At 39.4% G+C, this 26,670-nt stretch overlaps 1 protein-coding gene across 1 annotated transcript in view; it reads left to right on the top strand.

The window, feature by feature from the left end:
- Positions 1 to 26,670, top strand: part of FNDC3B (fibronectin type III domain containing 3B) — a 212,461-nt gene that overhangs the window by 86,106 nt on the left and 99,685 nt on the right. The window contains exons 4-5 of the mRNA XM_062602994.1: positions 17,058 to 17,134; positions 25,423 to 25,666. Of these exons, the coding sequence (XP_062458978.1) occupies positions 17,058 to 17,134; positions 25,423 to 25,666 (321 nt within the window). The remainder of the gene's footprint in view (positions 1 to 17,057; positions 17,135 to 25,422; positions 25,667 to 26,670) is intronic.

The following is a 26,670-nucleotide window of genomic DNA, read 5'->3' on the forward strand; positions in this document are numbered from 1 at the left end:
TGTCAAGCCCAGTGGTTGTACGTGAACTGGGGTATATCACAGTAGAAAACTTCTGGTTTTAATCTCTGCACTTGTCCTGTCCTCAGATCCCAACAACAGACAAACCACAAAAGCAAAAAACCCATCTCCAGCCCAGTTACCACATGCACTGGGGATGGGTATCAGGAACAGGAGGTGGGAATAAGGTGTGGCAAGAACTGGGCTCATTTGACTTCGTAGCATAACCTACTGTGTCCAAATAGTGTGTTTCTCATGTAATTCTGTAGTTGTGGTTTTCTTTCTCTCACTGAATCTGCCGCTATGCGAGTCTGTTTGAAGTTTGATTAAGTAAGTATGTAGAAGTTGCAGTCCTCTCTGTTACTGTTGTGTTAATGAATTCTGCAAGTGCAAAATAGTAATAGCTAAGATGGAGCACACATCTGATGGAGAAAGCTAATTCCATTGATTGCTTGGAGGCCTGGTGACATATGTCTTAGAGAGACTTCTCAGCTCTCCTTGTAAGGAGCTGATGTTATCACCACAAATCAGGATGAAGCCCTGGTTCATTGCTGTAGGCATGCAGCAAGGTGGAGCAAAGGGAAGGGTGTATGGGCATGAAGACGCAGTCCTTATGCTGTCAACCCTGCCAGAATGGGTGCTCTCTAACCCCTGACTGATGGGAGGCTGGCTTGTATGTGTGAAAACCTCTGTACTTGTTTGCAAAGCAGATGTGATCAGGAAAGGCAAAAGCTCTGCATCCATGTGCAGGTCTGGGAAGGCTTCCACCTCGGGTTTGTAATGCTGTGTAGAATTTGCACCTTGCTGTTGCTTTGGCCAAGGGTGATATTTTAGTTTTTAACGTCTGCCGCTAACTTGCAGTAAAACTAGTACTTTCCAGTCCATATGTCACTTGGTCATTTTTATTTATTGCCTTTTTTTTTTTTTCCCCCCAAAAGAAGACATAGCATTAGGAACCAGGTTAAGTATCCAAAACCAGATTTGTAATATTGTCCAAAAGTTTAAGCTACTATAGATACATCTAAGTATAATTCCATGGTATTTCCTCCTTGTTTTTCAGCTTTTTGAATATTTTTTTTTTATCTAGACCTAATGCTGAGTGGAGGGAGAAGGCTTTTTTTGTAAAGCTTATTGAATTGTAAGCACGGCACAAAGAGGTGCTTGTTCTGGAGCCCTAACCTGATGGGTTGCGAGAGCCCTTGACAAGGGCCTGCAGTGCTCCTTGCTGCGGAGTCACAGGAATGCTGGTGTTTGTGGAGGGGATGGCTGGGCTCACTGTCCAAACAGATCTCTGCTTGCCAACTGGGAACATATTGCAGTCTCTGTGAGGCACTCCATCACGGCTTGAATAGCTCCTCTTGTGCTCAGGCTTTCTGAATGCAAGAGAGAGTGAGAGAAATATTCCTTTCAGCCTTCTGCAATGTCAAAAAACCTTTAGTGACCGTATGAGAGCATTGCCTTAATGCAGGGGTTCAGAAAGGGAAGGAAGTCAAAAAGAAGGAATGGGATTTTTACCATTCGTTGCTATATTTTTAGATTTAAATTGTCTTTCTTAATAGAAGGTTGCTGTGTCTGCTTCTTGAAAAAATCTGTAAATGTGAATTTTTAACGTAGCATTCAGCTTATTTTGAAAAACTGTTTGCTGTCATGAACCAGTTCATCATTACTCTTCTCTAAGAGACTGAAATAATGCCTGCAAAATATTTCTTTTCACTTCTAAGCCTTCAGTTGTAGTTTGTAAGCATGCTTCTGTGTTGGAAAATTACCAGAGTAATGCCTGATTCTACAGCAGCATTTACATTAACTGCTTTATTACCTGTGCAAGCTCATCTGATGTTAAAGGGCGTTAAGACAAGCTTAATTCTAGACATCTGATACGCAGTTGTACAGTAGGGGTAACTTGGTAGGAATTTGGTGAATCAATCTGAAAATTGTAATAAGTAATGTACTAACTTCAGGCTCTTCACAGTACAAATAAAATTTCACCCTTGTTCCCTTCCCTCCCCCATTCCCTAACTATATCTAACTTAAATAAACATGGATTATAATTCCTTTAAGTGCTGTGCTCGTCTATTTTTGTTTTCAGAATGCTTCACAAGCAGTTTTACAATTCCAGAGCTAGAGAGTTTTTTACATGGAAGGAAAAGCTGATGTGAAGAGCCGAGTTGCTGAAATAAAAAATGTGTTTTAGAACCAAATGAAAAAGGTTGAACTTGCTGAGTCCTGCTTAGGACTTTACCGTGTGCACTCACTATCTAAGAAATAACAAGAATGTGTTTGTTCCTAGGCTTTTGTGTGCAGGAGAGGGAGGAAGGACTTCATTGCTGTCACTGTTTCTATAGTGACAGCTCATTCTTGAGGCAGTTTTGACATAGACTATAGTCAATCATTTGTAGCAAGAAAACTTAAAAGAACAAACTAACCACATCTGAGTGTTTATAAGCTCTTCACATATGTCTTAAATTGTATGTGGAAGTTAATTCAGTCTCTGAAGTTTGCATAACTTGCTATATTATATGATACTGATAAAATATCCTGATGTAGTGCACAGTTCTAGAAAGTACCCGTAAATATCCCTGGTGAATGGATTCAGTGTAGTATAGTGTGGCATAAAATATCCATAAGTGCATGATGTTAAGAAACTTCTATTTATCTTAAAGCAGAAAAAAGTTAAATTGCAGTAGCAGTATTTACGTTATCTTTTGTCATGTATGTCCTGATAACCAGAAGCGCATTTTTTAAGCAGATTAACATAAAAGAAAGTGTTTAGATATGGCCACATTCTACCAAAATCTCATTTGGACCTGGCCTTTGTAGGAAAAATGGGCTAAGTGTGAAACCTGAGTATGCAAGTGTATGAATTATCCACATATATTTTTGTACCACCAACTAATACAGATTCAGACTTGTGGACTCCAGCTGTGGCTTCTGCCTTTCCTAGCAGTAGTGCCAGCTATAAAGACAGTAATACCACATATTGTGCAAATTTGTGGGTTTTTCCATTTGGCATTTCAGATTACAGTATATTTTTTCAGAGGACTCATAGCCTGGGGCAGAGCAGCCCAGACTATCCTCCAAAAGGCAGCTGGTTCCTCTCAGTTGGCCATGTTTGCTGCAGTAGGTAGAAGGAGTCTTTGGCTTCTCAGGTCTGTTAAATTCCTGGTAGCCAGTGGAAGGGCTGGTATGGTGGGTAGGGAGTGTTGCTTGAAAGCCTGCCTAGTTCTCATCAGTGTCATCAGAGTTTCCCTGTGAAATATGTGGATTCTGGAAAACCTGTGTTTTCTATAGGAAGACCTTTGTTGGTAAACTTTCAACTTCCTTGAAAGTCACTGCTTACTGATTTGGCATCGTGATATACTTTGTTTTGGGTGAAAAGTGAAAATTTGCTGTGCATCTAATCACTGTGCACGTTTTTCTAAATGGATCATTGCAGAGCATCTTATATCCTCCAGAATTTCTCTTAGGTGTGGCTAGAGCATTATCACATGGGGTAGATGAAAATCTCATATGAACACAAATTAAAGGGTTAAAATTTCACTGTTCTTAATTTTTCAGAATTGTTTATCTTGGGTATGCCAGCATAAAAGTATACAAGTACACGCATATTTATGCACAGACATACAGAAATGAGAGAGAGAAGGTAAATCCTTAAAACATATGGTGTGGAACAATATTTCTATTATGCTGATGCAGCAAAGTTTTTAGAAAAATAATTTCCCTTATGGAAACTATATTGATGTAATTTAACTCAGATGCATGGCAAACTGCAGAGTGACAAACCACATTTTTCAGAGAATTCTTTGTCAAGTTGTTTTCTTTCGCTGTGGATCTGGATTGCTCTATGACTTACTGAATCTTAGGTATTGAGGGAGAGTGATGTAGTAGTCAGAGAGCTGAGCATCACTACGATTTATTTTCCTGATTCTTTCTTTTGCTGTTTACATAGCAGTATCTGATAGTACCTCTTCTTTTTGTGCTGTCTTGTAAAAGGGAGTATTATAGCTTACAAGATAGCATACGACGGGGTTTAGATGTTCTTTAATGCTGTTATGTGCAAGATGTGATTTTTGATGCTAAGATTTCTCCTGGCAAGTAAATGAGGTGACCAATTCTGTTGTGTCAGGCTGTTCTGCTAGCTCATGCCTGTGGTTCAACATAGAACTTTTAACATCTTATGTTCAGTTCACCTCAGACAGAGGTGTTGCCTACAGATCGAAAGCTGCTTGCCTTCCAAGGCTGTGGTAACCTGGACATAAAATTCTGGGTCCAGGAATGTGATACACAGAGCATGCAACATAAACTTCAGTGGCTGCCTGGTTTCTCAGCAGACAGGAAATGAGGAGCTCATGGTCAAAACTTGCTTTTTTTTGCTTTTGAAAAAAATCACTGCATTAGGTCTTCAGAGATGCTGCAAATAAAGACAAGAAGCTTATCAAGGAAATGCATGTGGCGGGGAGGATTTTTTTTCTGAATGCATCCTCTTTCTGGGGTCGAAACCCATTTCTAGGTCTGAAATAAAAGCAGCAGTTTTAGAAGCAATATAGAAGTTGAGTAAAACCTCTGAGTTTAACATAACCAAGTTTACTTGTTAAACCCTCCAAATAAAAAAAAGTAGCTAGTGTGTGAGGCGTGTTTCTTCAGGATGCTATTTTCTAGTATGTTGAAAACAGTTGCTGAACGTTGTTGCAGTCGTAACATTGGAAGGGCTTGTGGTAAACAAAGCAGTCTTTAACCAGTAAGGTTGATGAGTTGTAATTTCTGTAACTTCCAAGGAAAATAATGGTGGTTGAATTTGGGTTTTTATTTTTATATTCTCTGATATTAATTCCTTTAGATTTTCTGCCTTTTAGCCAGACCCTGTGATGCATGCAAATTTCAGTAACTTCTTGATGGATGAATACAGGGAAAAACAGTTGAGTCACGAGCCCGAAACCCATGAGAATAGATCTGAAGCCAGAGTGATGCAGCGTTACAGAAGCGGTGGAGATTCTGAGTCACCAGAACAAATAGTTTTCATTATTTTTATGTTTTTTTTTAATTGTGTACTTGGAGGACTAATGCACAAACTCATCTGACCCAGTGAGTTGTTTTGCTCACTCTCAGACAAACACTGGTAGATGTGCAGCAGTCCTGACTCCAGGTATTCCAGGCAGTGCTGCCTGATTGCCAGGATCCCTGAAATGGTTTAGAGATAAAAAAGATGCCATGGATTTTTTCCTGCTTTTGATAAAGAAGTGCTTTGGTTGTGTGTACAACACATACATTGCACAGTTGTGTCTGCGTGAAGGTTTTGGGGCACAGAACTTTCATTCAAACTTATGAGAAATTTTGAATTGAAATGATGGGTTCTGCATTAGGACATGAATATTAGGTAGTTGTTTAGGTGCAGAAATGCTAGGAAGAGAGATTTTATTTCTTTAATGCTCAAAAATAATTTAAAGGAAACAAGGTGGGTGAGATTTGTGTTTTTGTCAGTCAGATTAAGTCAGGGCACAGCCCTTGCCCGTGTTAGCACATGCACTCCTGCACCCACAGGGACCAAAGTTATGACTCCAAATTTTTACCTTTTGAAAACTATGTGTGTGTGTGTGTGTGTGTGTGTGTGTGTATAAAATAATGCACTATATATATGTTTTTCTAGCTGCCACTTTCCCTCCCTCTCTTTGCTTTATAGGAAATGCTGTAACACTGAATTTGGATGCTTTGTTTACTAACCGAAATGTTAGATCCAAACAGTAGAGTTGAAATACCAAAAACTTCAAAAATTCAGAAGATAGTTTTTCAACCTAAAGTTGTTAAGAGGAAATCAAGAGCATTCCTTGAATAGCTGCGAAGTGGCTAAATCCCTTATCCCTGCACCCCACTCACTTTCTTCAAATTCCAGACCCTGCGGGTGGAGTTGTCATGGTGGGCTCTGTTGTGCTGGGGTAATCCCTCTGGGAACCTCAGTGGTCTCGGAAGGGTCCCAGCGATGGGATTATTCCAGTGCAACTGCACCCATGAAGGCTTCAGAGCGGAGGCAGCTGCGCCAGCCTGCTCTCCTGCAAGGCAGGGCTTTTTCCTCTGGTGGGATGGACATGCTGAAGACCTGTGAACCACAGGAAGGATAACTTTTTTGCTTATATGTTTGAAAACTTGCTAATAACCTCAGTGTTACCCCAAGGTGTATGTTGTTCCCTTAAAACTTCTCAGCAACTAATACTCAAAGAGTGGTGGCCAGTTGAAATTCTTATTCCCTGGAGGATAGGGTTGCTTTAATCTCCATCAAGCTATATGATGAATGTTTTGGATAGTAAATTAATTTCACGGTTGCTATAGCCAACAAGAAACTCCCTGTATTGCATGTGAGGTTCAGAATATTTCACATGTGCTATGGAGATAGTATCCCAGATTCTTTTTAAATTAGAAATTATTTTAATAATTAGAATAATGTAGTTATTATACAATATTTGTTTCTCATCAGCAGTTAATTTATATACAAAGAGAAGAGTCTTAATTCTCCCTGCTATACCATGCTATGTGATAGGATTATTTATCTGGGGACACAAATAAGAATTTACTCTTTATTTTTCAAGGGATGTAAAGCTGTCACTAGCTGAGAGAGGCATGTTTTAAAACAGAACTCAACTAATGTGCTTCTTGCAGTGGCTCAATTTAGAAATATGAGAAATTAAGTGAAAACGAGGCAAGGATGATGGGGCCCTTCAAACATAAGTGAAGTCCTGGTGAGTCACAGCCTTCCTCCTCACCTTTAGTGTTTATAAATGAAAGCAGGCTGTGAAAAAGCAAGCTAGTGCCTTCTCTGGGACAGCCACCATGTAGCTGAGAGCTACAGTAAGAGTTTTCTGGAGTAGAAAAGGTGAGGAGGGACCAAAGTCAATGCAAGAAGCTTTTTGTGGCTCTGGTAGGCTTTGCAATGGGATTTGAACACCTTCCTTTCAGTCTGGCATGACTGCAAAAGGTACAGAGAACAGCAGAAAAGAGAAACCAGGCTGTCAACATGGAACTGTGGGAGAAGCTTGAAAAATGAATTTTCTTTGGTCTGTGGAAGGGCAGGCTCAAGGGAGACAGGGCAAAGTGAAGGGGGATGGCAGGGGCTTTCATAAAACATTGTTGGAAAGAAAATAACAGAAGGCTTCTCTGTCTACAATTGTGGATGGAGAATGAACAAGTGAAAATTTTAAATCAGAGAAAGTCAAGTTGAACACCTTTCCAATGCAAAGGCAGGTAGGCAATGGAAGATGCTAACTGGGGACTTTGTGGAGCTTTGGTTGTTGGAGGTGCTGAAGAGGCAGTTTCAGTCAGGAGGGGCTCAGGTAGAGCTGGCTTTCTCTGGGGAGGGGAGAGCTGTGTCCAGCAGCTCCCTGTTTCAGGGAGATATTTTGTCTCTTGCAGTCACTGATAAAGAGCTAGATTTTGGTTGAGGCTTCTCTATGTAAGATGCAGCTTCTTATTTTTAATTCTGAATGAGCTGCTTCAGGATTACAGAACCACTGTGAAGGAAGGAGGAGATGGCTCTCCCCATGGCGTGAGCAAAGATCCGCTGGGAAACCCCTGGGCTTACAGAGGGTATCTCTGAGCACAGGACAGATTGTCAAACTTAAAATTTTAGCGTGCATTTTTCCTAAATTAGTCTGGTGTAAATGCAGTACTGTAATAAAGCCTCAACAGAGAAACAGCAAATATTAAATATCATGACATTTGCTTTTAATACTTACTGAATAGATGTCTGTATTTTTTATATATATATATGTATATATAAACTGGGGAGATGGCAGTTGTTTGCCACAGCCTCACAAAACAGCCCAGCATGTGCCTGAATACCAACTGTGTTGATGATTCTACTTTCCTTGTCAACCCACGTGATAAAGAGTGCTTGTTTGTGGCATGTAGATATTAATTGCTGGTTTTGATGAGCACGTTCAAATAGAGAACTTCAGATGAGTCAATGAAGTCTAAGATCCAAACATGTCCAGAACAAAATTCATCAGCCCCTGTGATGATGGTTGGTGGCACGGTGTTGGCACTAGGTGGGTGGTAGGGTTGAAAGTTTGCTTTACTTTTCACTGGCTGGCTGATTTTTCTCACTGGGGGTGGACAGGTAAAGAATAGCCATCGCCTAATTGCTGCCTCATTTGGGGCAGGTGGAAGAGAACGTACTATGTAACTTTTTTGTTGGCTAGATTTTGGGTCTGTTGCTGATTGTACAGTCCTCTTGGTGTTGCCATGGGAATGCAATAATTAGATTATGAATAATTGGAGCATTCTCTTTTACTGCTGCAAAAAAGTGGTGTTGTATAATTATCTCTTCTTCTAATGGAAGTTGTGCTCAAAGCCAGTTGTTTACTGTTTGTATAAACCTGTTGCAGAGAAGAAAAGTTTTTGCAAGTGAATGTTTTTTTAAAAATGTGCCAGAAAGCTAGCACATGCACACACACTTCCCAAAAAGCATTACATCACTAGAATGTGTTGAAGAGTTGTCTCAAAATTGCAAAGGCAAAACAATGTCTACAGTTGAACTTCCATCCTTATGATGTTACTGTGGCTTACTGTTTGTATTTCAACAAATAAATAACCTCTTGATATCAGGCAGATAGTGTTCTGTGTAAATGCTAATGCTGTTAATAACTAGTGCAAAAAGAAAATAATTTTCATTTAATGACATATGTTTCCTGTAAAACTGAGGTCTGGTTAAAAGTGCAGTGGCTCTACAGGTGTGGTGGGAAACTTGGTTGGAGGGTGCTAATTCTTCTGTTATTGTTCAAAGCTTTAGCAGTGTAAAAACTTGATACATGAGGTTTTTTGTGATTCTGAAATGAAAAAAGTTAGAAATGAGGAAGACTTCTTTTTTTTTTTTTTTATTCCTCCCCCAAATAGTGTATTTTCTTATGTGATGCCCTACCCTTCTTTAGCAGTCTGAGGTTCTATTCAGGCTTAAATATTCTTTTATGACCAAAAGCCTATTCTGGATTTGTGTCCAGTTACATTCCCACAAGCTTCCTGTGTGACCCTGCATCAGGCATTTAATTTCTTTGTCCCATAGTTTCACTTGTGTGTGGAGAATAACAGCCCCATTCCAGCCAGATGTTCTGGAGATGGATTCATGAGTCCTTGTGGGGTATGCTGGGTCATAGAAATGCTGTTGTGCTTCTGCTTCAGATGTCACGATGTTATCTTGAGCTAATATTCATCATGTAATGAATGACTGACTCTCCAGTTGCAGGTTGTTGTGTTGTGGCTTGTGTGCTAATGGATTAATTTCAGATGTTTTCAACGTAGTTGGTTGTTCTGTTTGTTTCCAAAGTAGTCCTAATTTATTTAACAGTATTTGCCATTCAAGTCAACTGATTTTAGACAGATGTTTGTCTCTTATGTTTTAGTCTAGACATCTATGATTTACAATCTGTAGCCCATCTGGTGAATTCCATGGGAGTATGCTTATTTTCAATGCTTGAAGTATTGCAACATAGTCTTTGCAAGTGTTTTTGCAGTAGCAGCTGATGAGCCAACCATCAGAAAAGGTTTATTCTAGCAAAAGAATCCAACTTGTTTGTTCATATGAGGGCAGGAAAATACTCCATTTCTATTCAAAACAACACCAAAAAATGTTCCACTCTAAAATGTTGCTTGCAAGTTGAAACTCTGGAATAATATATGTGCTCAGTGCTAAAAGGTAGCAAACCCCACCTGGGAATGTGGAAGAACAGTAAAAGACCTGAAGAATCCATCTCATCCTTCTCCATTCTCTGTGGCAAGTGTGCTTGTCTAACCTTTTCTAAAGACTTCAGTGACCTTTATGTTGTCAGTGTCTCCTAACGTGTAAGCTTAATTGCTGCAAATGGTGATTGCTGGTGCTCTGTCTCTGGCATAGGGTGGCCCTATGCTGCGGGACCAGGTCCTTGTCCCCAGGTGCTTCCTGCTCCCCTTCCAGTCCCACAGCAGAAGCAGAAGCTGTTGATGCACATGGGGATGATGTACCAGGCTAATAAAGCAGCCCATTAATCTCGTCTGGACTCTCTTCTGCTTGTTAAATTAGTGAAATGTGGTGAACCTGAAAGGTGCAGGATGGCATCTTGAGGTCTTGCAGCTGAGGAGAGGGACAATTGTTTTTTATGCCCTCAGGATAAGTATCTCAATATGCAATGCACTCAATGTTTGAAACATTAAACATTTGATGTCCGAAAATATATTCATTCATAGTTCTGTGGGGGATAAAAATGAGCATTTTACTTAGCTTCCTCTTCAAATTCAGACGCAATACTACTGCTGTGCGACAGCTTGTAGTATTGTGATAGCTTTGGACAGGGCATATTTGGTGAAACTGATATCTTTTTAGTTCATTTCCTGTTTTTATGAGTTACTGTATAATTTCTAGAATATGCCTCAAACCACAACACAACATCTGGGAGACACACATTGCAAAATATCACCCTGCTGAGTAGGAACCTCTTGGTTCTTACATTAAACTGGAGAGTACTGTTGTTTAACTCCAGATTCAATGTACTTGAGCCTCCTGCTGTGTGTAGCAGGTCAAGTAGCAAATATGAGTAAAATAAACTGTTTTCAAGAGTCTGTAGTGTAAACAGCAAAGGTGCTGTCATGTAAATAAGGCAGAATATGCTCCAGGAACTGTCTGTTTGATGCATTTGGCACAGATTTCAGAGTATTTTGATTTGATGTTTAGTTGAGTGAGTTTGTCTGCACATGTTGAAAAGTCAAACCCAGACTCTAGACTGGATATTATTGTCAGGCCAGTGGCTCCAAGTACTAACCATGTAAATCAAGTGTACGTGATTTGCAGTTTAATATTAGTAATGTTAATGCACTGAAACTCCAATAGGCCGATGTATTTTTTATAACTTTATTTTTGCATTTTATTTGTAATTATATTTACAGCAAATTAACTTGAAAATTGGGGGGAGTAGGTAAAGGCCTGCTATAATTTTAACCTTTCCTAATGTAGTCACAGGATTTAGAGAGAATATTTAAAAAACAAAGCTGTCATAGAAGTTGCTAAAGATCAAAGGTGCTTCAATCTCTATCTTCAAACATTGTGTTACAGGTTGAGGTGCCTGTTCAGTGGTTAAGCCATGCAAGTCCAGGAGATGTCAAGCTGATAACTTCTTTTTTTCAGGTGTTACATTTGCATTTAAGTTATCAGTGGTTGTGGGATCCGACATAATTTGAAATTCACAGAGCCATTTCTATTAAACTTGAGGGTTTTGGTAATGCACTTCTCTGATGAAGTGAAGGAATTGCTTCATACTACTAAACTGTGTTCTGAATAGAAAACAAACAGTGTGAATGGTTGTGTGGTAGGCATCTTTTTCTTCACATCCTTATGTGTAGGTGAGGTTGTCTTTAAAAAAAGGACAAATATATATGGATAGGGAATGTAAAGCGCTCTCTCTATATGTGCTGTCTACTTCAGGCATGAGCTGGATGCTTTCCTTAACCCTAACCACATTATAAGATGTTATGCTTGCACCTTTCACAACTCAACCTGTGGCAGGTTGAATGCAGTGTAATGGGATTTTTGGATATTTCAGATCTCTCCAAAGGTGTTTTTTAAAGCTGTCATTTTACCCCCTCAAGCACTTAGTATTGTAAAAACTGCTCCTTCTTTTCTGTCTGATGTGGAGTTGCTTTAATCTAGAAATTTGTACTCATCTAAAGATAAAGTATTTGGATCTTGATCAGCAATCAGTTTAAGACCCTGTGTCCTAATAACTTAAGTAGACACCTGGGAGTCTGCCTTTTACTGTATTGTGAACAGAGGTAAGTTGGCATCTGGGTTAGCTTTTGTCTAAGACTGCACCTCAAAATTGTGGTGCTATTTATACATGAAAGCTGTTTGCATCCTACTGTAAAGGTTTTTATGAAATGGTCTTCTTAGCTTGTGCTAAGAAGCAGTTTTAGGCTCTGGCCGAAAGGCTAGGAAAAACACTCACCACATCTCTGCTGCAGAGGAAGGAGGATGAATGTAATGATCCAGGATTTATTGTGTTTTTCCTTGTCTTAACCTTGTTTCATCCGTAAGCTGTTTTGAGAGTAACCAAGTGGAGGGGAAAGGTACGTGGTCCCAACAGTATCAGGGAGCCTGTTTGTGCTTGTTTCATTGAGGAAATTGTTCCGGAACAGCTGTTCATCCATGTGAAAATGCAAACCCTTGAGTCCTGGCCAAGGTCAGCAAGCCCTGGGTCATTCGTTCTAGCAAAGCAGGCCAGTTTGCCCTTTAATTATCTCTCCTTTTCATTTGGTCATACCTCTTGCTCCATAGATTTACTTCCTGAGAAGCACCCTGTGTGAAAGATGTGCTATTAGTTTCGTTGTGAATCCGAGGGAGGCACAGTATTTTTGTCATGGATTACTTAACTAGGTAACTGTTGAACTTTTTAATGCATTTACCTGACTGGATTGTATTTTCTTCTTAGCTAGTGCAGTAGTTTCTTGTTATTAAAATGTACAGGATTCTTAAACTTCAGAGTAAGTGGTATTTCTCTGGTAATGCAGATACTGTGGTGTGAAATGGTAAGTTGGTATGTGATTGCTAGAAACATGGTTGTGAAATTCCTGAACTTCAGAGAGTAACAGGTCTCAGAATGGGGACTTCGTTACAATGCCTGGTAGGGTTTGCTCTCATTAATGAGCTATGCAAAACAGTCAGTAGAAACACAGAGCTAAACATATGCTCATAGGCTGGATGTGGAAAATATTCTACAGTGGACATAATTTAGTAATAAAGAGAGAAAGGCAATGCTCTGTAAGCCCTAAGGAAAGGAAAACAGTGTAGTGAAATTACTTCTTTGCTCTGTAATGCTGTGTGGAAAGAAAGAAACAGGAAAGATGCATCACTATATCTGGAGGAACTGAATTGTCAGATTTTGGTTTCTATAAGGAAAAAACCCAATTAAACTAAAGTGGTCTTTAATTCATGCATAAAAGGTCACTCGGGAACAAGAAAAAAGCCTGCTTATGCCCAAACTGGGTTTATACAAAAATTTTGAAAGTGCCACAGATTGCAAGGCTATAATTAGCCTTGAAAACCTTGGGACAAAAGTTTCTCAAGTAGATTGTGAAATGATTTCTGAAAGAATAAAAACGGCCAGAAGGACTGGCAATCTCTTTGAGACAGAAGCATCCCTTTGGCAGGGGTAGTGGGAGGCAGAGATTGGAAAGGAGACTTACTTTCATCTGCAGCTTCACACAGTAAGCCACAATGCAAGAAGGAACAGAATAATTTGTTAGATGATGTGTGCAGGTGTTTCTGAAAAGGCAATAGATTCGCAAAATCTTCTTGGCCATCTAAAATGGTTACAATAATTTGTTGCCATGCCATCAGAGGAGTGACAGAGCAGCATGAAAGTGGGAGCATGTGGTTTGGAAGAGGAGGACAGGCTCTTGTGGGGTGTCAAGCTGTTAATTAGCTCTGCCACAATATGAGGCTGAGTTGCTTGCTGTCCCTTAATAATTAAATTGTTAGAAATATGAAAACTTTGTGCTCTTGCAGCTGGGGAAAAGTGTGATCTGTCACCTCCCTGGCTAGATGGACTTCAGTGCCTTCAGTCTGGTGCCTCCTCTGCTTTTCCTCTTATTTCAGAGGAGGAGGAATCATTTCATTGAACCTGCATTTTGGATGGAGCCAGCCCCCACATTTTGAGGGATCCCTCCAGAAGGTGATGGAGATGCTCTGTAGTTACGGTGAAGGAGCTTGGGGTGGAATTTGGCCTCTTGCTTTGTCAGCAGAGGTGGCCAAAGCTCTTCTGGCTCAGATTCATTATGAACTCGGGAGACAGCCTCAGTTTGTTAACACATTTGAAAAGTACAAAAGCAAGTTCATTTCAGTGTACATCATCGGTGTTAGAATGGATTGACTTTTTCTCATTTAAATTAAGTTTTGTATTAAGCCACAAGCTTCAGTTAAAATTTGGAAGGTTCTAAGTCCCTAGAGGAGATATTACTTATATCCATCCTGTGGATACAAGCAAATGAGGAACATTCTTCTCTAAATGTCTGCTTTTTAACAGTTAAAAAAAAAAATTGACATAACCAAAAATACTAAAAAAAAACCCAACCAAACCAAACCAAAACAACAAAAACCCAAACCCCAAAAGATATGATTTTCTTGTAGTGTTAACTGGGGCATGGTTTCACTGCAAGAATAGTCTTTAGTAATTCCTGGGAATCATCATGCTGTGGGTCTGTATTTTGCTCACTACTGCTTGAAGTTGATTTGATACCATTGATGAGAGAGATGAAATAATGTATGTTAAAGTCATTTGGCTAACCTTGAAATCAAAGCGCTGGAAACAAAATCTAGCTGCAAATCAGTAGGCTGTCATTCTTTTAAAACTTGTTATCCAAATGACTTTAACAGTTTGTGGGTCATATGCAAGGTTAAGAATCATCTTGCATGGTGCATGTTTTGATAATAAAACATGATTTTTTTTTTTTTATTGGAATGGAAGTGTTACAGTCAACAGGATCGGTGTGGGAGTTTGATTTCTTCCTGCGAGAAGATTGCTACTCCATATGAGCAATTGGCACAAGGTTTAGAAAGACAGATATGAGGTTTGCCAACCAAAGTGTTTCTCATTTTTTGCATAGAGAGTATCTAGTCTGTCTATATGGAGAAGCTCCAAAACTGTTCCATTTTTAAATTTATTTGCAAGTCAGAGTACTTATTTTTGAGTAAAACTCTCTAGGGTCAATACAACTGTAAGTAGATAGCATTTTGGTGAGGGGCTGAAACAGGTTAAACATTAATGCTTTATTCTATCAAGCAACATTTGTGTAACATATACATTGCTATCTACTTAAATAGTGAACTCAGGATTTTTGATTTTAAAATGCCTTTTCTTTCCATGTAGTTATTCAGGTTTGAGAAATCACTGACATGGAATGAGTTGTGTAACCATGTTAACTACTCATTTTACATAACCTCAGGCGTGTTCCATCCTGAAAAACTGAATAACACTTGACAGTCCAGTGTGGATTGAATCCCTCCAAAAGGTATCATTGTGTTTACCAGTATTGGCTGTTACGTATAGATGCACTGTCTAGCTCACTGTGGGGTAAAATTTGGCAGTGTACCTAGACCAAAGTAGCTTCAGAGAGAAATAAAAACCCATATTCCTCAAAAGAAATTTGCAGATTTTTTTAATAGGGAACCTGTATTTACTGAAATAATATTTTTGTAAAGTTCCTTCTGAACCAATTGTCACTTCATGTTTTTGATGGGTATAGATGGAGCCATTTACAGAGCCATTCAGAGGGTAGCTCACTCCCCATAATCAACTACTGCTCATGATGGATATTTTTTCCATTCAGACTAAAATTGTTGATTATCTGAGGAGACAAAGAATGTTGAAAGAGCTATAGAATAAGGTGGAGGAACTCGTATGAGGTGAATAAGGTACCCTAAAAAGTAGCCTATGATTTACCTATACTAGCAATAGGTAGTATACTGCCTGTTGGTAGTATAGGTAAAATTCCCCACATAGTTAAGCATAGGGAAGGGTGAAGAGCAGCAGAACCACACACCTAAAATGACTTCTTTTAATTAAAACTTTGGAGTTTCCATGTGCTTAATGCACTTGTTGATAAGTTACCGTATTTCAAATCTAGATGTGACTAGTAAAAACAGTATATGCTGATTAAACTATAAATAACTGGATAGAGAGAACAACCCAGGATCAGAGGAGATACAAATAGCTCAGATGGATTCATATGTGTAAGTTGAATTTTGAGAGGTTGGGTGTTCCTGTTTATTGTACAATAATCAGCCTGAGGAGTATTATAAAAATATAGATGAAATAAGGAGTGACTTTTTGATAATTTCATGTGGCTTGGTTTTGCTGATACCAGACAACAGACTGGTATCAGCAAACTTTGTTGTTGGGGATTTCATTAGGTTTAGCCTAAACTTTAGGAGCAGTCAGTCCTAAAGGCTATTGCATCCCACCTGTGCCTGTGCCTTCATATGTTTTAGTGCTTAGCTTCCCTACCTAGAATGTGATATGGTTTGGAGATGCCTGATGGCTTCTCCATCAGAGAAGGTTATGAAGTTATCTTTTGTATTGTTAGTCAAAGCTGAAATTCAATTTGCAGCAGCAAGGAGCAGAGTTCTGTAAGCTATTCTTGAGAGTTTGATCATTATTATTTTCTTAGACCATGGCAAATGGACTAGCTAACAGGTTAGTGTAAACATTTTAATATATAATAAGGAGGTAATTAAATCAATTTTTCTTTTTCAAAGTAGTCAACTCTTATTGCAACCATCTGTCTGATGTTTTGGAGATTCATTTTATTGACTGCTCTATGTGATGTTCCTGATTTTAATGGCTGAATCAATGAGCAATTGAGCAAACTATTCTCATTTATCTAGAGGCTTTCTTTTAGCTGTGAGGCTTTGTTTGCAAAAGTCGAATGGTTATGGCACTTGCTTTGTTATCCTTTTATTCAGTGCCTCAAAATGGAACTTGCATGTTTCAGGGCTGGATTTCAGAGTGGAAACCATAAGCTTCTTGCTTGTATAACCACATTCCAAGGTTAGTCTGAATAGCTGAGATAATGAATTTGGTCTTTGTGTATTCTTAAATAGATAGATAGTTTTTCACATATGTGACTTTTTTTTGCTACAATTGGACGCTTTCCTTGGGAGCTGCCTAGTTCCAGGCTGCACAGTTTCTGCTTTGTTCTCTGCTCTCATGCCTTCGACAAGAATAACTTAACCAGATTTCAATATAGGAATTGTGGGCTGCTAAAGGACGTATTGTGTTACTGCTTAATGCTGTATAAGTTGATCAGTGGGTAATATAAAGTCTATGTTTTAGCTGTTTTATGATGAAAATATTATTTCAACAGAATACATGGTAAAGTCATTGAACAATGATCTTATTCTCAGAATGATGGAACAAGGTATTTTCCATATACCAGAAATTAGTAGAGCTGCTCATTTTGTTCTTGCAGGCTTCAAAAATAAAGCTATTTTTAGGCGTTTTTGAGCAGTTGTGCATTTTTTTAACTGAAAAAATATCTTCTTTGTTTCCTTCTATTAGGACCAGCAGAGGTTCCCATGATGTCACCCAATGGATCCATTCCCCCTATTCATGTGCCTCCTGGTTATATCTCGCAGGTATGCTTTTTGAAGATTTAAAATTATATAAGAGCAATAACATGAATCCATTTAGGCAGGTCTACTTGGTAGAAGTTTAATTTATAAATACTAATGAGAACAGTAATACATTTTCATATTCTGCCTCTTTACTGACAGTAGAATCATAGAATCATAGAATAATTAGGGTTGGAAAGGACCTTAAGATCATCTAGTTCCAATCCCCCTGCCATGGGTAGGGACACCTTACGCTAAGTCATATCACCCAAGGCCTCGTCCAACCTGGTCTTGAACACTGCCAGGGATGGAGCATTCACAACCTCCCTGGGCAACCTATTCCAGTGCCTCACCACCCTAACAGGAAAGAATTTCCTTCTTATATCCAATCTAAACTTCCCCTGTTTAAGTTTTAACCCATTAGCCCTTGTCCTATCACTACAGTCTCTAATGAAGAGTCCCTCCCCAGCATCCCTATAGGCCCCCTTCAGATACTGGAAGGCTGCTATGAGGTCTCCACGCAGCCTTCTCTTCTCCAGGCTGAACAGCCCCAACTTCCTCAGCCTGTCTTCATACAGGAGGTGCTCCAGTCCCCTGATCATCCTTGTGGCCCTCCTCTGGACTTGTTCCAACAGTTCCATGTCCTTTTTATGTTGAGGACACCAGAACTGCACACAATACTCCAGGTGAGGTCTCATGAGAGCAGAGTAGAGGGGCAGGATCACCTCCTTTGACCTGCTGGTCACGCTCCTTTTGATGCAGCCCAGGATACGGTTGGCTTTCTGGGCTGCAAGTGCACACTGAAGCCGGCTCATGTTCATTTTCTCATCAACCAGCACCCCCAAGTCCTTCTCCTCAGGGCTGCTCTGAATCTCTTCTCTGCCCAACCTGTAGCTGTGCCTGGGATTGCTCCGACCCAGGTGTACACATACATTTGCACAACTGAGCATACATGTGCACCTTCACACTCTGATATGTATACCAGTTTTATTTATAACACTAGCAAAAGGTATGCATGTAGATTGAGCCTATATATATATATGCAACTTCTTTCCCTTTGTTAGGTCATATTTTAAGTTCTAGTGTGACAGCTGGAAGGGATAGGGGATGGTGGAAATCAGAGGAACCACTGTAGCTATAAAATGTGCTGTTGATCCTCAGTATCTTCCCACCAGAAATCCTGCAGCATATCCAGAACTGGGAGGGTTTGCTTTGTTTTCAAGAATAAATGTGATTTAATTATCAAGTTATGGAAAAATCTTTTCACTAATCTGTTTTGGAACTCTTGAACAGCTACTGCTTTTCTATGTGCCCTTCCTTCCATCTTCTGCAAATCATAGACTCTTTCTGAAGGAATAAAAAAAAAATAATGGTTGATGTAAGGCAGTATAGCTGTCAACGATACAATAAATCCAGTACCTTCATTACTTTCTTTGAGATCTGGACTGGACTGAAAACTTCATTTAAAGTATACAAAGTATTTAAAATATCCTTGCTGAATAGTGTAAGAACCTTTGATACATATATTTTGGCATCTTGTTAAATAGAAAATAGATGATGTCCTGGAATCCCTTCCCCTTCCCAGGAAACGTGAGCTTGTGTAATTCTGAAAAATTGTGGATGGCGTCATACTTAAATCCCACAAAACACTGCAATTGCTCTGTGGTATTTTAACCTCTGAACAGAGTGAAAACAAATACAGGGGACACTGCGAGCCACCCTAGGAAAGACAGCAGGTTAGCTGGTGGTCTAGCTTCCTCCTGCTCCTCGAGCATCCCAAGTTGAGTGGTTGGGGTATGCTTTGAGGCCACATTTGTAGTTCTGCTGAATACGTAGTGCTTAATACTCCTCATGGGCTTGCCTAATTCAATAAGCTGACCCATGTCATGCAAAGAAATGTTTTTAAAGATTTATGCTTCCTTTGAAATAAATTTAACACCTTTTTATTATTAAAATGTTTATACTTCTCAGCCCCTCTATTGAGATGAGTGCTTGGGGTGTAATGGAAATGCTTTACAAACCAGAGTGATGAAAGTCTTCCAGTTGTATCTCTGTCTGAACCCAGTTCCTCTTTAATGCTTTTGGTGCGGTACCATTATAATTCCACTAAAGCCCTTAAGTAGTTTCTTAACCAAAAAATCCCCAACCAAAAACCCTCTTCTGAAAAAATTTTTCTGACAAGCTGGAATATGTTGTAATATATTCAATTTATAACTTTCATATGTTGTAAAGTTTTAGGGGAAAAGCACTGTATGCAGTGTTTTTAGGCAGCAGGATATGTGTTATGATATCTGGCAAGTGAGCCTCTTGCCTTTCAGACAACTTTGTATTAAATGGCATTTGAAAGTGTGAGTAATCAAATTAGTTCTTATTGTAATAATCATTTCTGCCTTTTTTTGCTCTTGCTCTCGTCTACTACCTCAAAAGTTAAAATCTCTATGATAAACAATGAAAACAACTTAAATTCCAAATTGCAAGGGAAAGGCCGTAAAGCAAATCAGTGCACTCAAAAATACGTTTGAGTTTTGTGTTTGATTTGTCTCTGAAGTATACATCTAAGAGTCAGGCAGACAGCAGGTGGCCCTACAGAGAAATAGAGGCAAGATATCTTTTTTTCCATTTTGTTTTACCAAGCCTGTTGGAGCTGCAAGTATTAGCCTCAAATATCACAGTAGTTTATGTGGTGAATGCAACCCTGGATTAAAATAGTGCTTCGTTACCTCTTTGGTATTGTGAAAGTGATCAGCAAAAAAATGGCAGGAGGTTGCCTGCCCTGCAAGATCAGCCCCATGGGAAGCAGCAGAAAAATAGTTAAACCCTTTTGCAAGATTTCAAGGACCATATTAGTAGTTGGGACTAGAAGCTGGGTTTGTTGACGTTAAGATGTTCCCAATGATGAGGCTTAGCTGGGGTGGGAAAAAATCCAGGGAAATAATAAAAGACAAATACACACTATCAGTTCAGCTCTTTCATGCTATAGTTTTGCTTTCAAAGGCCAGTTCGATACAACCAGTTACTATACATTCCCTTTTCAGCAGACAAACCTCTTTGTACCTCTGGCAGATATGAGCTACCAGATCAGAGATCACGTCTCTGCAATGCTTTGTTGGCTAATAGTTAGTTAAATGTAAAAGAGAGAAAAAGTTCCTTGCCGTGCTCTTGGTGAACAATACTACTACTGTAGAAGTTGTTTAAGGTGGAATGGCTGTATTTAATGCGTATGATGTCAGCAATTCAAACAAAATGTTGAATGTTGAAGGAGCAGCTCCTATGACTTGTCAGGAGCCAGACACAACCTGTTAATGCCCATTCCAGTTCCGAGCTGTGAACAGAGCTGCTTCCCTGCTAAGTGAGTCCTATGGGGCAGGCTGTGAGCTCACCCTTTGCTGAGATGTCCGCTAGAGGCTTCTTGCCATCGGGATCTGTGGCCCGATGCCTCCTTCTGGCTTCCAGAGCAGTCTAGCTCCCTGGTGTTGGCATAATTTGAAGATTAAAGGTCATGATTTGGCTGCTAAGCTATTATATTTGAGGACATCCTCATGGGTTGTTTCTGCTTTTCTCAGTATACGTTTGGGAAAAGGGAAGGAGTATTTGGGGTGTTCTAATGACTAGAACTAGAAAAATGGGAATGTCAAAAAGCACAGTGATGAACTTGTTTGCTTAGGGCTATTGGCTGAGGACTGCTCTCTCAAATCTGGAGCCATTCCACTGGAGTTTGAGGAATAACTCGTGTAGTTGGACATGAACATCTGGCATGGATCTCCACTTTTGATTTTATTTACAGAGTTGTTAATACGTGATCTTTGTTACAGGTATTTTAAGGCTAAAAGACTAATCTACTGCTTGGAGCATGAAGTACATATAGTGCTGATTAGGCAACTTTTGTCAGGAAGTAAAGTTGGGGTCATACAACTGAACTATACAACTCAAGCCATGGTCCTGCAGTTCAGTATTCCTGTGTGAAGCACATAGGATTTGACAGAACCAAAGTATAACTTCTAAAAAGAGGAAGGTCTTTAAATTGCATTTAAAGTGGTAGAAAATGCATCATATCCTCAGGACTCAGGATTTTGGTCTTTGGGTAGAGGATGTATCCAAGAGAGGTGTTTTTCTCCCAAACTGTCTAGTGTATGCTTTTAGCCACAAACTGGTTTTGTATGGCTTACTGCTCTCTGTGTGTTTTGTAGACTGTGATCAATCAAGTCATTCTTTTAACATGGTGGTCATCCTAATACTCTGAATACAAGGAAGATTGTGCTCATCTCAAGCAAACCATAAAGTGAGCATTGGTCTTGAAGATCTGTATCATTCTAAATTTGAAATACCCAACATTCTTGCCAGCATTATAGATGTTCAGCTGTTTAATTTCCAGGTTCAAGGTACAGATTTAATATTGGTGCTTGTATGTGATAGATGGCAAAGATAGTGATGCAGACTTCCCAGGGCTGGTGTGTTTGAATTGGTGTCCTTAAGAAATTAAGTGAATAAATAAAATGTTGACATCCAAGTTCCTTGAGGGTGAGCTCATTCTGTACTGTTTCTGGTACAGATTGGTTTATGAATGAACTTTCAAACTAGTTTATGTACTGGTTTTGCCCCACCAGTGGCCGTGCACCAGATGTCCTTGCAGAATCTGGTAAACTGAATGAAATAAGAACTTTTTAATTTTTTTATTTTGAAGTGGGAACTTAATTGTATAATACCATATTACACCCATTCAGTAAATGTGCATGTTACGGAATGATAGTGACTGTATTCCTTTAACTGGAAACTTACAAAATATAGGTACAGTTTACCTGTGCAAAATTAATATGCCTGTGTAGTACTAAATTTCAGTGGAGAAAAATGTGAAAACGTGGGGTAGTAATGTACCTTGAATATGGGAATTATCTCTAGTTACACTGAGTTTTGATTGCTGCAGTGATGCCCTTAATGTAAAGCAAATAACATTTAAAATGGTAGTCTCAAAATATGGCAACTGACGGGGGAGGCAATTTTATTGTGTATGAGTAATGTTTACTCAGATTCTCCTGAAAGATCATTTATCTACCTCACTCAGCAATTAAGCTCCCTAAAATACAGAAAAAAATACACTGAACTATGCTATAAGAATACTCTTATTGAGGCAGCATGCCAGTTACACCTGCAAGCACAAAAAATAACAGCAACAGACAATTTACCTAGTAACTGTATACAAAATAAAGAAAGTTTAGCTCTAGGTGCCAGAGGACGGGAGATCTTTCTTTTCTGTAAATATAAACTGCTAAAAACAGCAATACCAATCACTTTTAATATTCTAATTGCATCCGGAGACCTCAACAGGGATTGGGGTTTCATTGCTGCTTGGCACTGAAGTAGAGGCAGTTTAGAAGACAATGTGTTTCCTGATTAATTTATGATCTTCATGACAAACGGCTTTAAGCAGATACAAAGAACTGCAGATTTCTTCTTTAAATAGAAAAGTTTTTCCTCTCTGCAAATTTACTTTATTTGCATTAATGGATCAAAACTAATTGCTCTATCTTTGATGAATTGAAAGAGTGTCACCTCCCAGAATGGCACTGCTACAATCTACCTATTGCAAGTTCTATAAATCAAGAGATATCTACAGACTTAACCCATGATGGTTTTGTAGTTATCTAATGCATATAATAAATGATACATTGCATTGCCCATTTAATGAACTGTTAAGGACTGAATACCATATTTAAAGATAGTATGTGATTGTAAGTTCAGGAGGAAAATGCCCTGTAGAATAAGGAAATGAAGTCTTAGAGTCTCCTGTGTTTTGGCCTTCATTTGGAACATGGGCACATGAAGTAGCAGGAATGCTGTCAGCATTTGTGGCCTGGGAGGAAACAAATAAAAGATACTGGTCTCTTAGCTTTTTGCCCAAAGTCGTGTGGAAGGCTCGTAAATACTTTGAGTTGGAATAGATTATCATTGTAGGTCCCTTCTAATTGAAATACTCTATTCTATCCCCTCATCTGCATCTTTTCTCTCACTACTGCTGATATTTTAGTCTCATCTAGCAGGATGGTTTCATCAGAAGGGTCTTTGACGGGACTTCAAGCTTTCCTCCCTGCTTTTTAGAAGATAGGTCAGGAAGAGGAATCTTTAATTTTAAATACGGTTTACGTTATGTGGTGCTACAGTGCAAGCTTTCTGTCTAAATCTGTTCCTTAACATATTCATCTTTCATTAGAGATCAAAATACACATGTAGTCTGGTGTAGATACACAAATAAGAGCTTGTACCCTCCTGCAAGGCTGAAGTTTTCTTTGAGGCTTGGACTAGTTAAAGTCGTAATGAAAACTTTTCACATCAGGGTGTAGGAACTTGCTTTCTCAAATGAGAGCATGATCCAAGCCTCAGAGAGTTAAGTTGAGCACTTCTGTGCACCATCCTAAATAAGTAGTTCTGGTTTTCAAATATTTGCTGAATGGAAAAGGATTTTTCTCTTCTCCAGGTTTCAGAGTGCAAGTTTGAGACCTGGTACCAGGATAAAGATGCTGTGGAGGCTGAACCAGTTGAAAACCAGTAACAGAGATGGGAGGCCAGAAAGTGCAGCAGTTAAAATGATGTGAGAGTCTACATCTCTGAGTTTCAGCTGTCATTGAGGACTCTGTCTTCAAAATGTAAAGCTAGCAGATGACAAATTGCTAGCTGAAGTTGTAAATTTACAGGTTAGGATCAAGTGTGCTAAACAATTCCTATCCTGGTTATGCAGCATAGGAAGCAATGCATTTTTTTTTTCTTTTTTTTAATGTAAAATATCCGTTACAAAAGAATGAATTGACTTTCTATAGAAAATTTTCTTCTGTAGGAGGCCAGCCAATCCACAGAAGTTGTGTCCATGGTTGCAGCCCATAGCTAACAGACGTAAATTCATATAACCCAAGGACACACACGGACTAGGGAAAGAATTGGGTCAGCTAATACTAGTTAAATTTTACCCTATGCTAACTTGCTTAGCTGATGCTTGAGGCAGCAGTGCTTGTGGCTGTGGGCATTGACACTTAGACAGGGCTCATCTCTTTCACCAAGGTCAGCAGAAACAATTATGTGCCCATGCCAATCCTTTACTTCAAGGTATATCAGCATTAGCAAACTTTAATTTGTGCTTTAGGCTAAGACACTGGTGTGACAAGCATCACTGGAGGATGGGGTTCTGTAGAAGGGTCTCTTCTGCTGATGCTCCTATGGGGTGGAGTAGATAACTACTGCTCAGGTTGCTGGTAAACAGTGGAGAGTGGCAGCATCTTATTGCACATGCCCTTGATGCACATTCACTTACCTCATACAACACATTCATCACATATATTATTCCATCTGTGTGTCATCAGTCAGTGTAGGAAAAAAAAAACAGATTTTTAACAGCCTTTTTGTTGTACAAAACTAACTTACGTTTCCTTCATGCTTTTCTACTTTATGCACGTTAATGCACAGAATCGAAGATAGTAATAGTTCTTACACAGTTGTATTTTTAAGTTCCAGAAATGGCAGAAGTTTTTTGACTAAGCTTCAAGAAAGGCTTGGCTCCTAAGCCTGGACTGAAATTTGGCTGATTGACTGTTCTCCAGAAATATAGCTCTGGAAAAATTATAAGCTGAAAAACATTTTTCAGTTTAAGCAGATTTCCACCTTCCTACATCTGTTTTTACATGCTTTGACTGTGGCATTTGGGGCCAAGTTATGCGTATTCCAGAGCTGATTTGCAGGGACGTATAGACTAGCTCTGTAGCAGAAAAACTTTCTGCCCTCTGATTTGTCTTGAACAGATACCTGTTGTGAACAGAGCAATTATTTTGAAAATGTGTGTCAACACAACAGCTTCTTGCAGAGTGCCTGTCTCTGCACACACACAGCTTATCTTATCCACAAGAGCAGTGCCAGCTGATTTCTAAGTGTTACTGATTCCATACGCACAGTTCTGTCAAAATTGGTGGTAGGAATTTTATGGGCAGAATGTAAGGTTGGTCCCAATGAGTACTCTTATTTTGGTGCTTTGTGTTCCTTTTTCAATTGTCTTATTCCCTAAATACAGGTTATCTATTTTGTTTCTTACCCACATAGTTATCACTAGCAGTAGTAAGTCTCCTGGTGATTAGTGTGGCTGTCTGAGTCTCCAAGAAAAGCCACATCACCACTATGATTACTTCTGCTGATATTAATTTTAGAAATGTGTTTATTAATAAACCTAAGGACCAACCGTTTTCTAGTGGGAGAAGAAACAGTAAATACTGCTGTGTTAAAAATATGTTTGGTTCAGATGCTGTATAACATGCTCATTTCCCTGCCTTCCCTTCCAGGTGATAGAAGACAACACTGGTGTTCGGAGGGTGGTGGTAACCCCTCAGTCTCCGGAGTGTTACCCTCCTAGCTATCCTTCAGCCATCTCTCCAACCCATCACTTACCTCCATATCTGACACACCATCCCCATTTTATTCACAACTCTCATACAGCATTTTATCCTCCTGTCACTGGACCTGGGGACATGCCACCACAGTTTTTCCCACAGCATCATCTTCCCCCAACAATATATGGAGAACAAGGTGAGCTGGAAGGAAGGTACTGGCATTTCAGACCTGCATTTAGCAAGTTTTAAGGGCTAATGAAACCAAGAGCAGAAATTGGAAAACTTGGCTTTCTCTCCAGAACAGGGGGGTGTAGCCCTCCAGAGTGCAGCAACACAGGGCAGTTCTATGTTGCGACATTTAAGTTGCAGAAAACAAAATCCCACCAATTTTAGCTTAATTTGTAAATAAAGTGTGGAAAAAAATGTCTCATCCCATCTCCAAACTAGGGACATGAGTCATGGCAGTTGCTCTTGCTGCGTCACGATGCAACACTGTACAGAAAACCCAGAGATGAAATGTGTTAGTCCTGGCTTGGGAATGAGGATGGATAGAGAGGGCTGAATCCAAGCATGGCTTGCTACGGTAATTTCCAGTGGGAAAACCCTGATACCACTTCCTGTTGGCTGTAATGTGTTTTCTGCCCCCCCACCCATGGTTTTCCAAGAAACAACAGGCATTTTCTGTTTGTTATTCTCATTGAGGCTGTGCAGTAAGTCACTGAAAAGCACTGTCCAATACCAAAGGGTAGCATGGCACTCCTAATCAGGCCATGAGTAAATAATTGCAAGAAAAGGAGTGAAAAAGGCATATTTCTGTCTGAGCTATGCACTGTTGTGTCTCTGCCACCCTGGAGAGAAGTCTTTGTGTAATCTGGAAGAGTGCGTTAACAAAAAAAAGCAATCTGCAAAGTCATGTGAGATGTTTAACATGAAAATCAGTTCAGGATTCATGGATTTACATTGCTGGCAACCTGCCTGGACTTAAGAACCTTTCTAAAGAATATATTTATGCCATATCACCAGAAATAAGTTTTTGCTGGAGCAGAAAGGAAAAGGCAGAAAGAGGAGGAAGTATCTGTTGATGCTACCTCTTGAAGTTTCTGTTGGCCACAGACCTAATGAGGAATGAACCCTTACAGCTGACATTTAACTTCATTATACTGGGTGAGTGGGAAGTGGGTAGCTCAGGAAAACAGTAGG

This window comes from Pezoporus occidentalis, unplaced genomic scaffold (assembly GCF_034315485.1).
Source record: "Pezoporus occidentalis ecotype Australia unplaced genomic scaffold, CSIRO_AGI_Poc_V1 ctg8, whole genome shotgun sequence".
Lineage (NCBI taxonomy): Eukaryota > Metazoa > Chordata > Aves > Psittaciformes > Psittacidae > Pezoporus > Pezoporus occidentalis.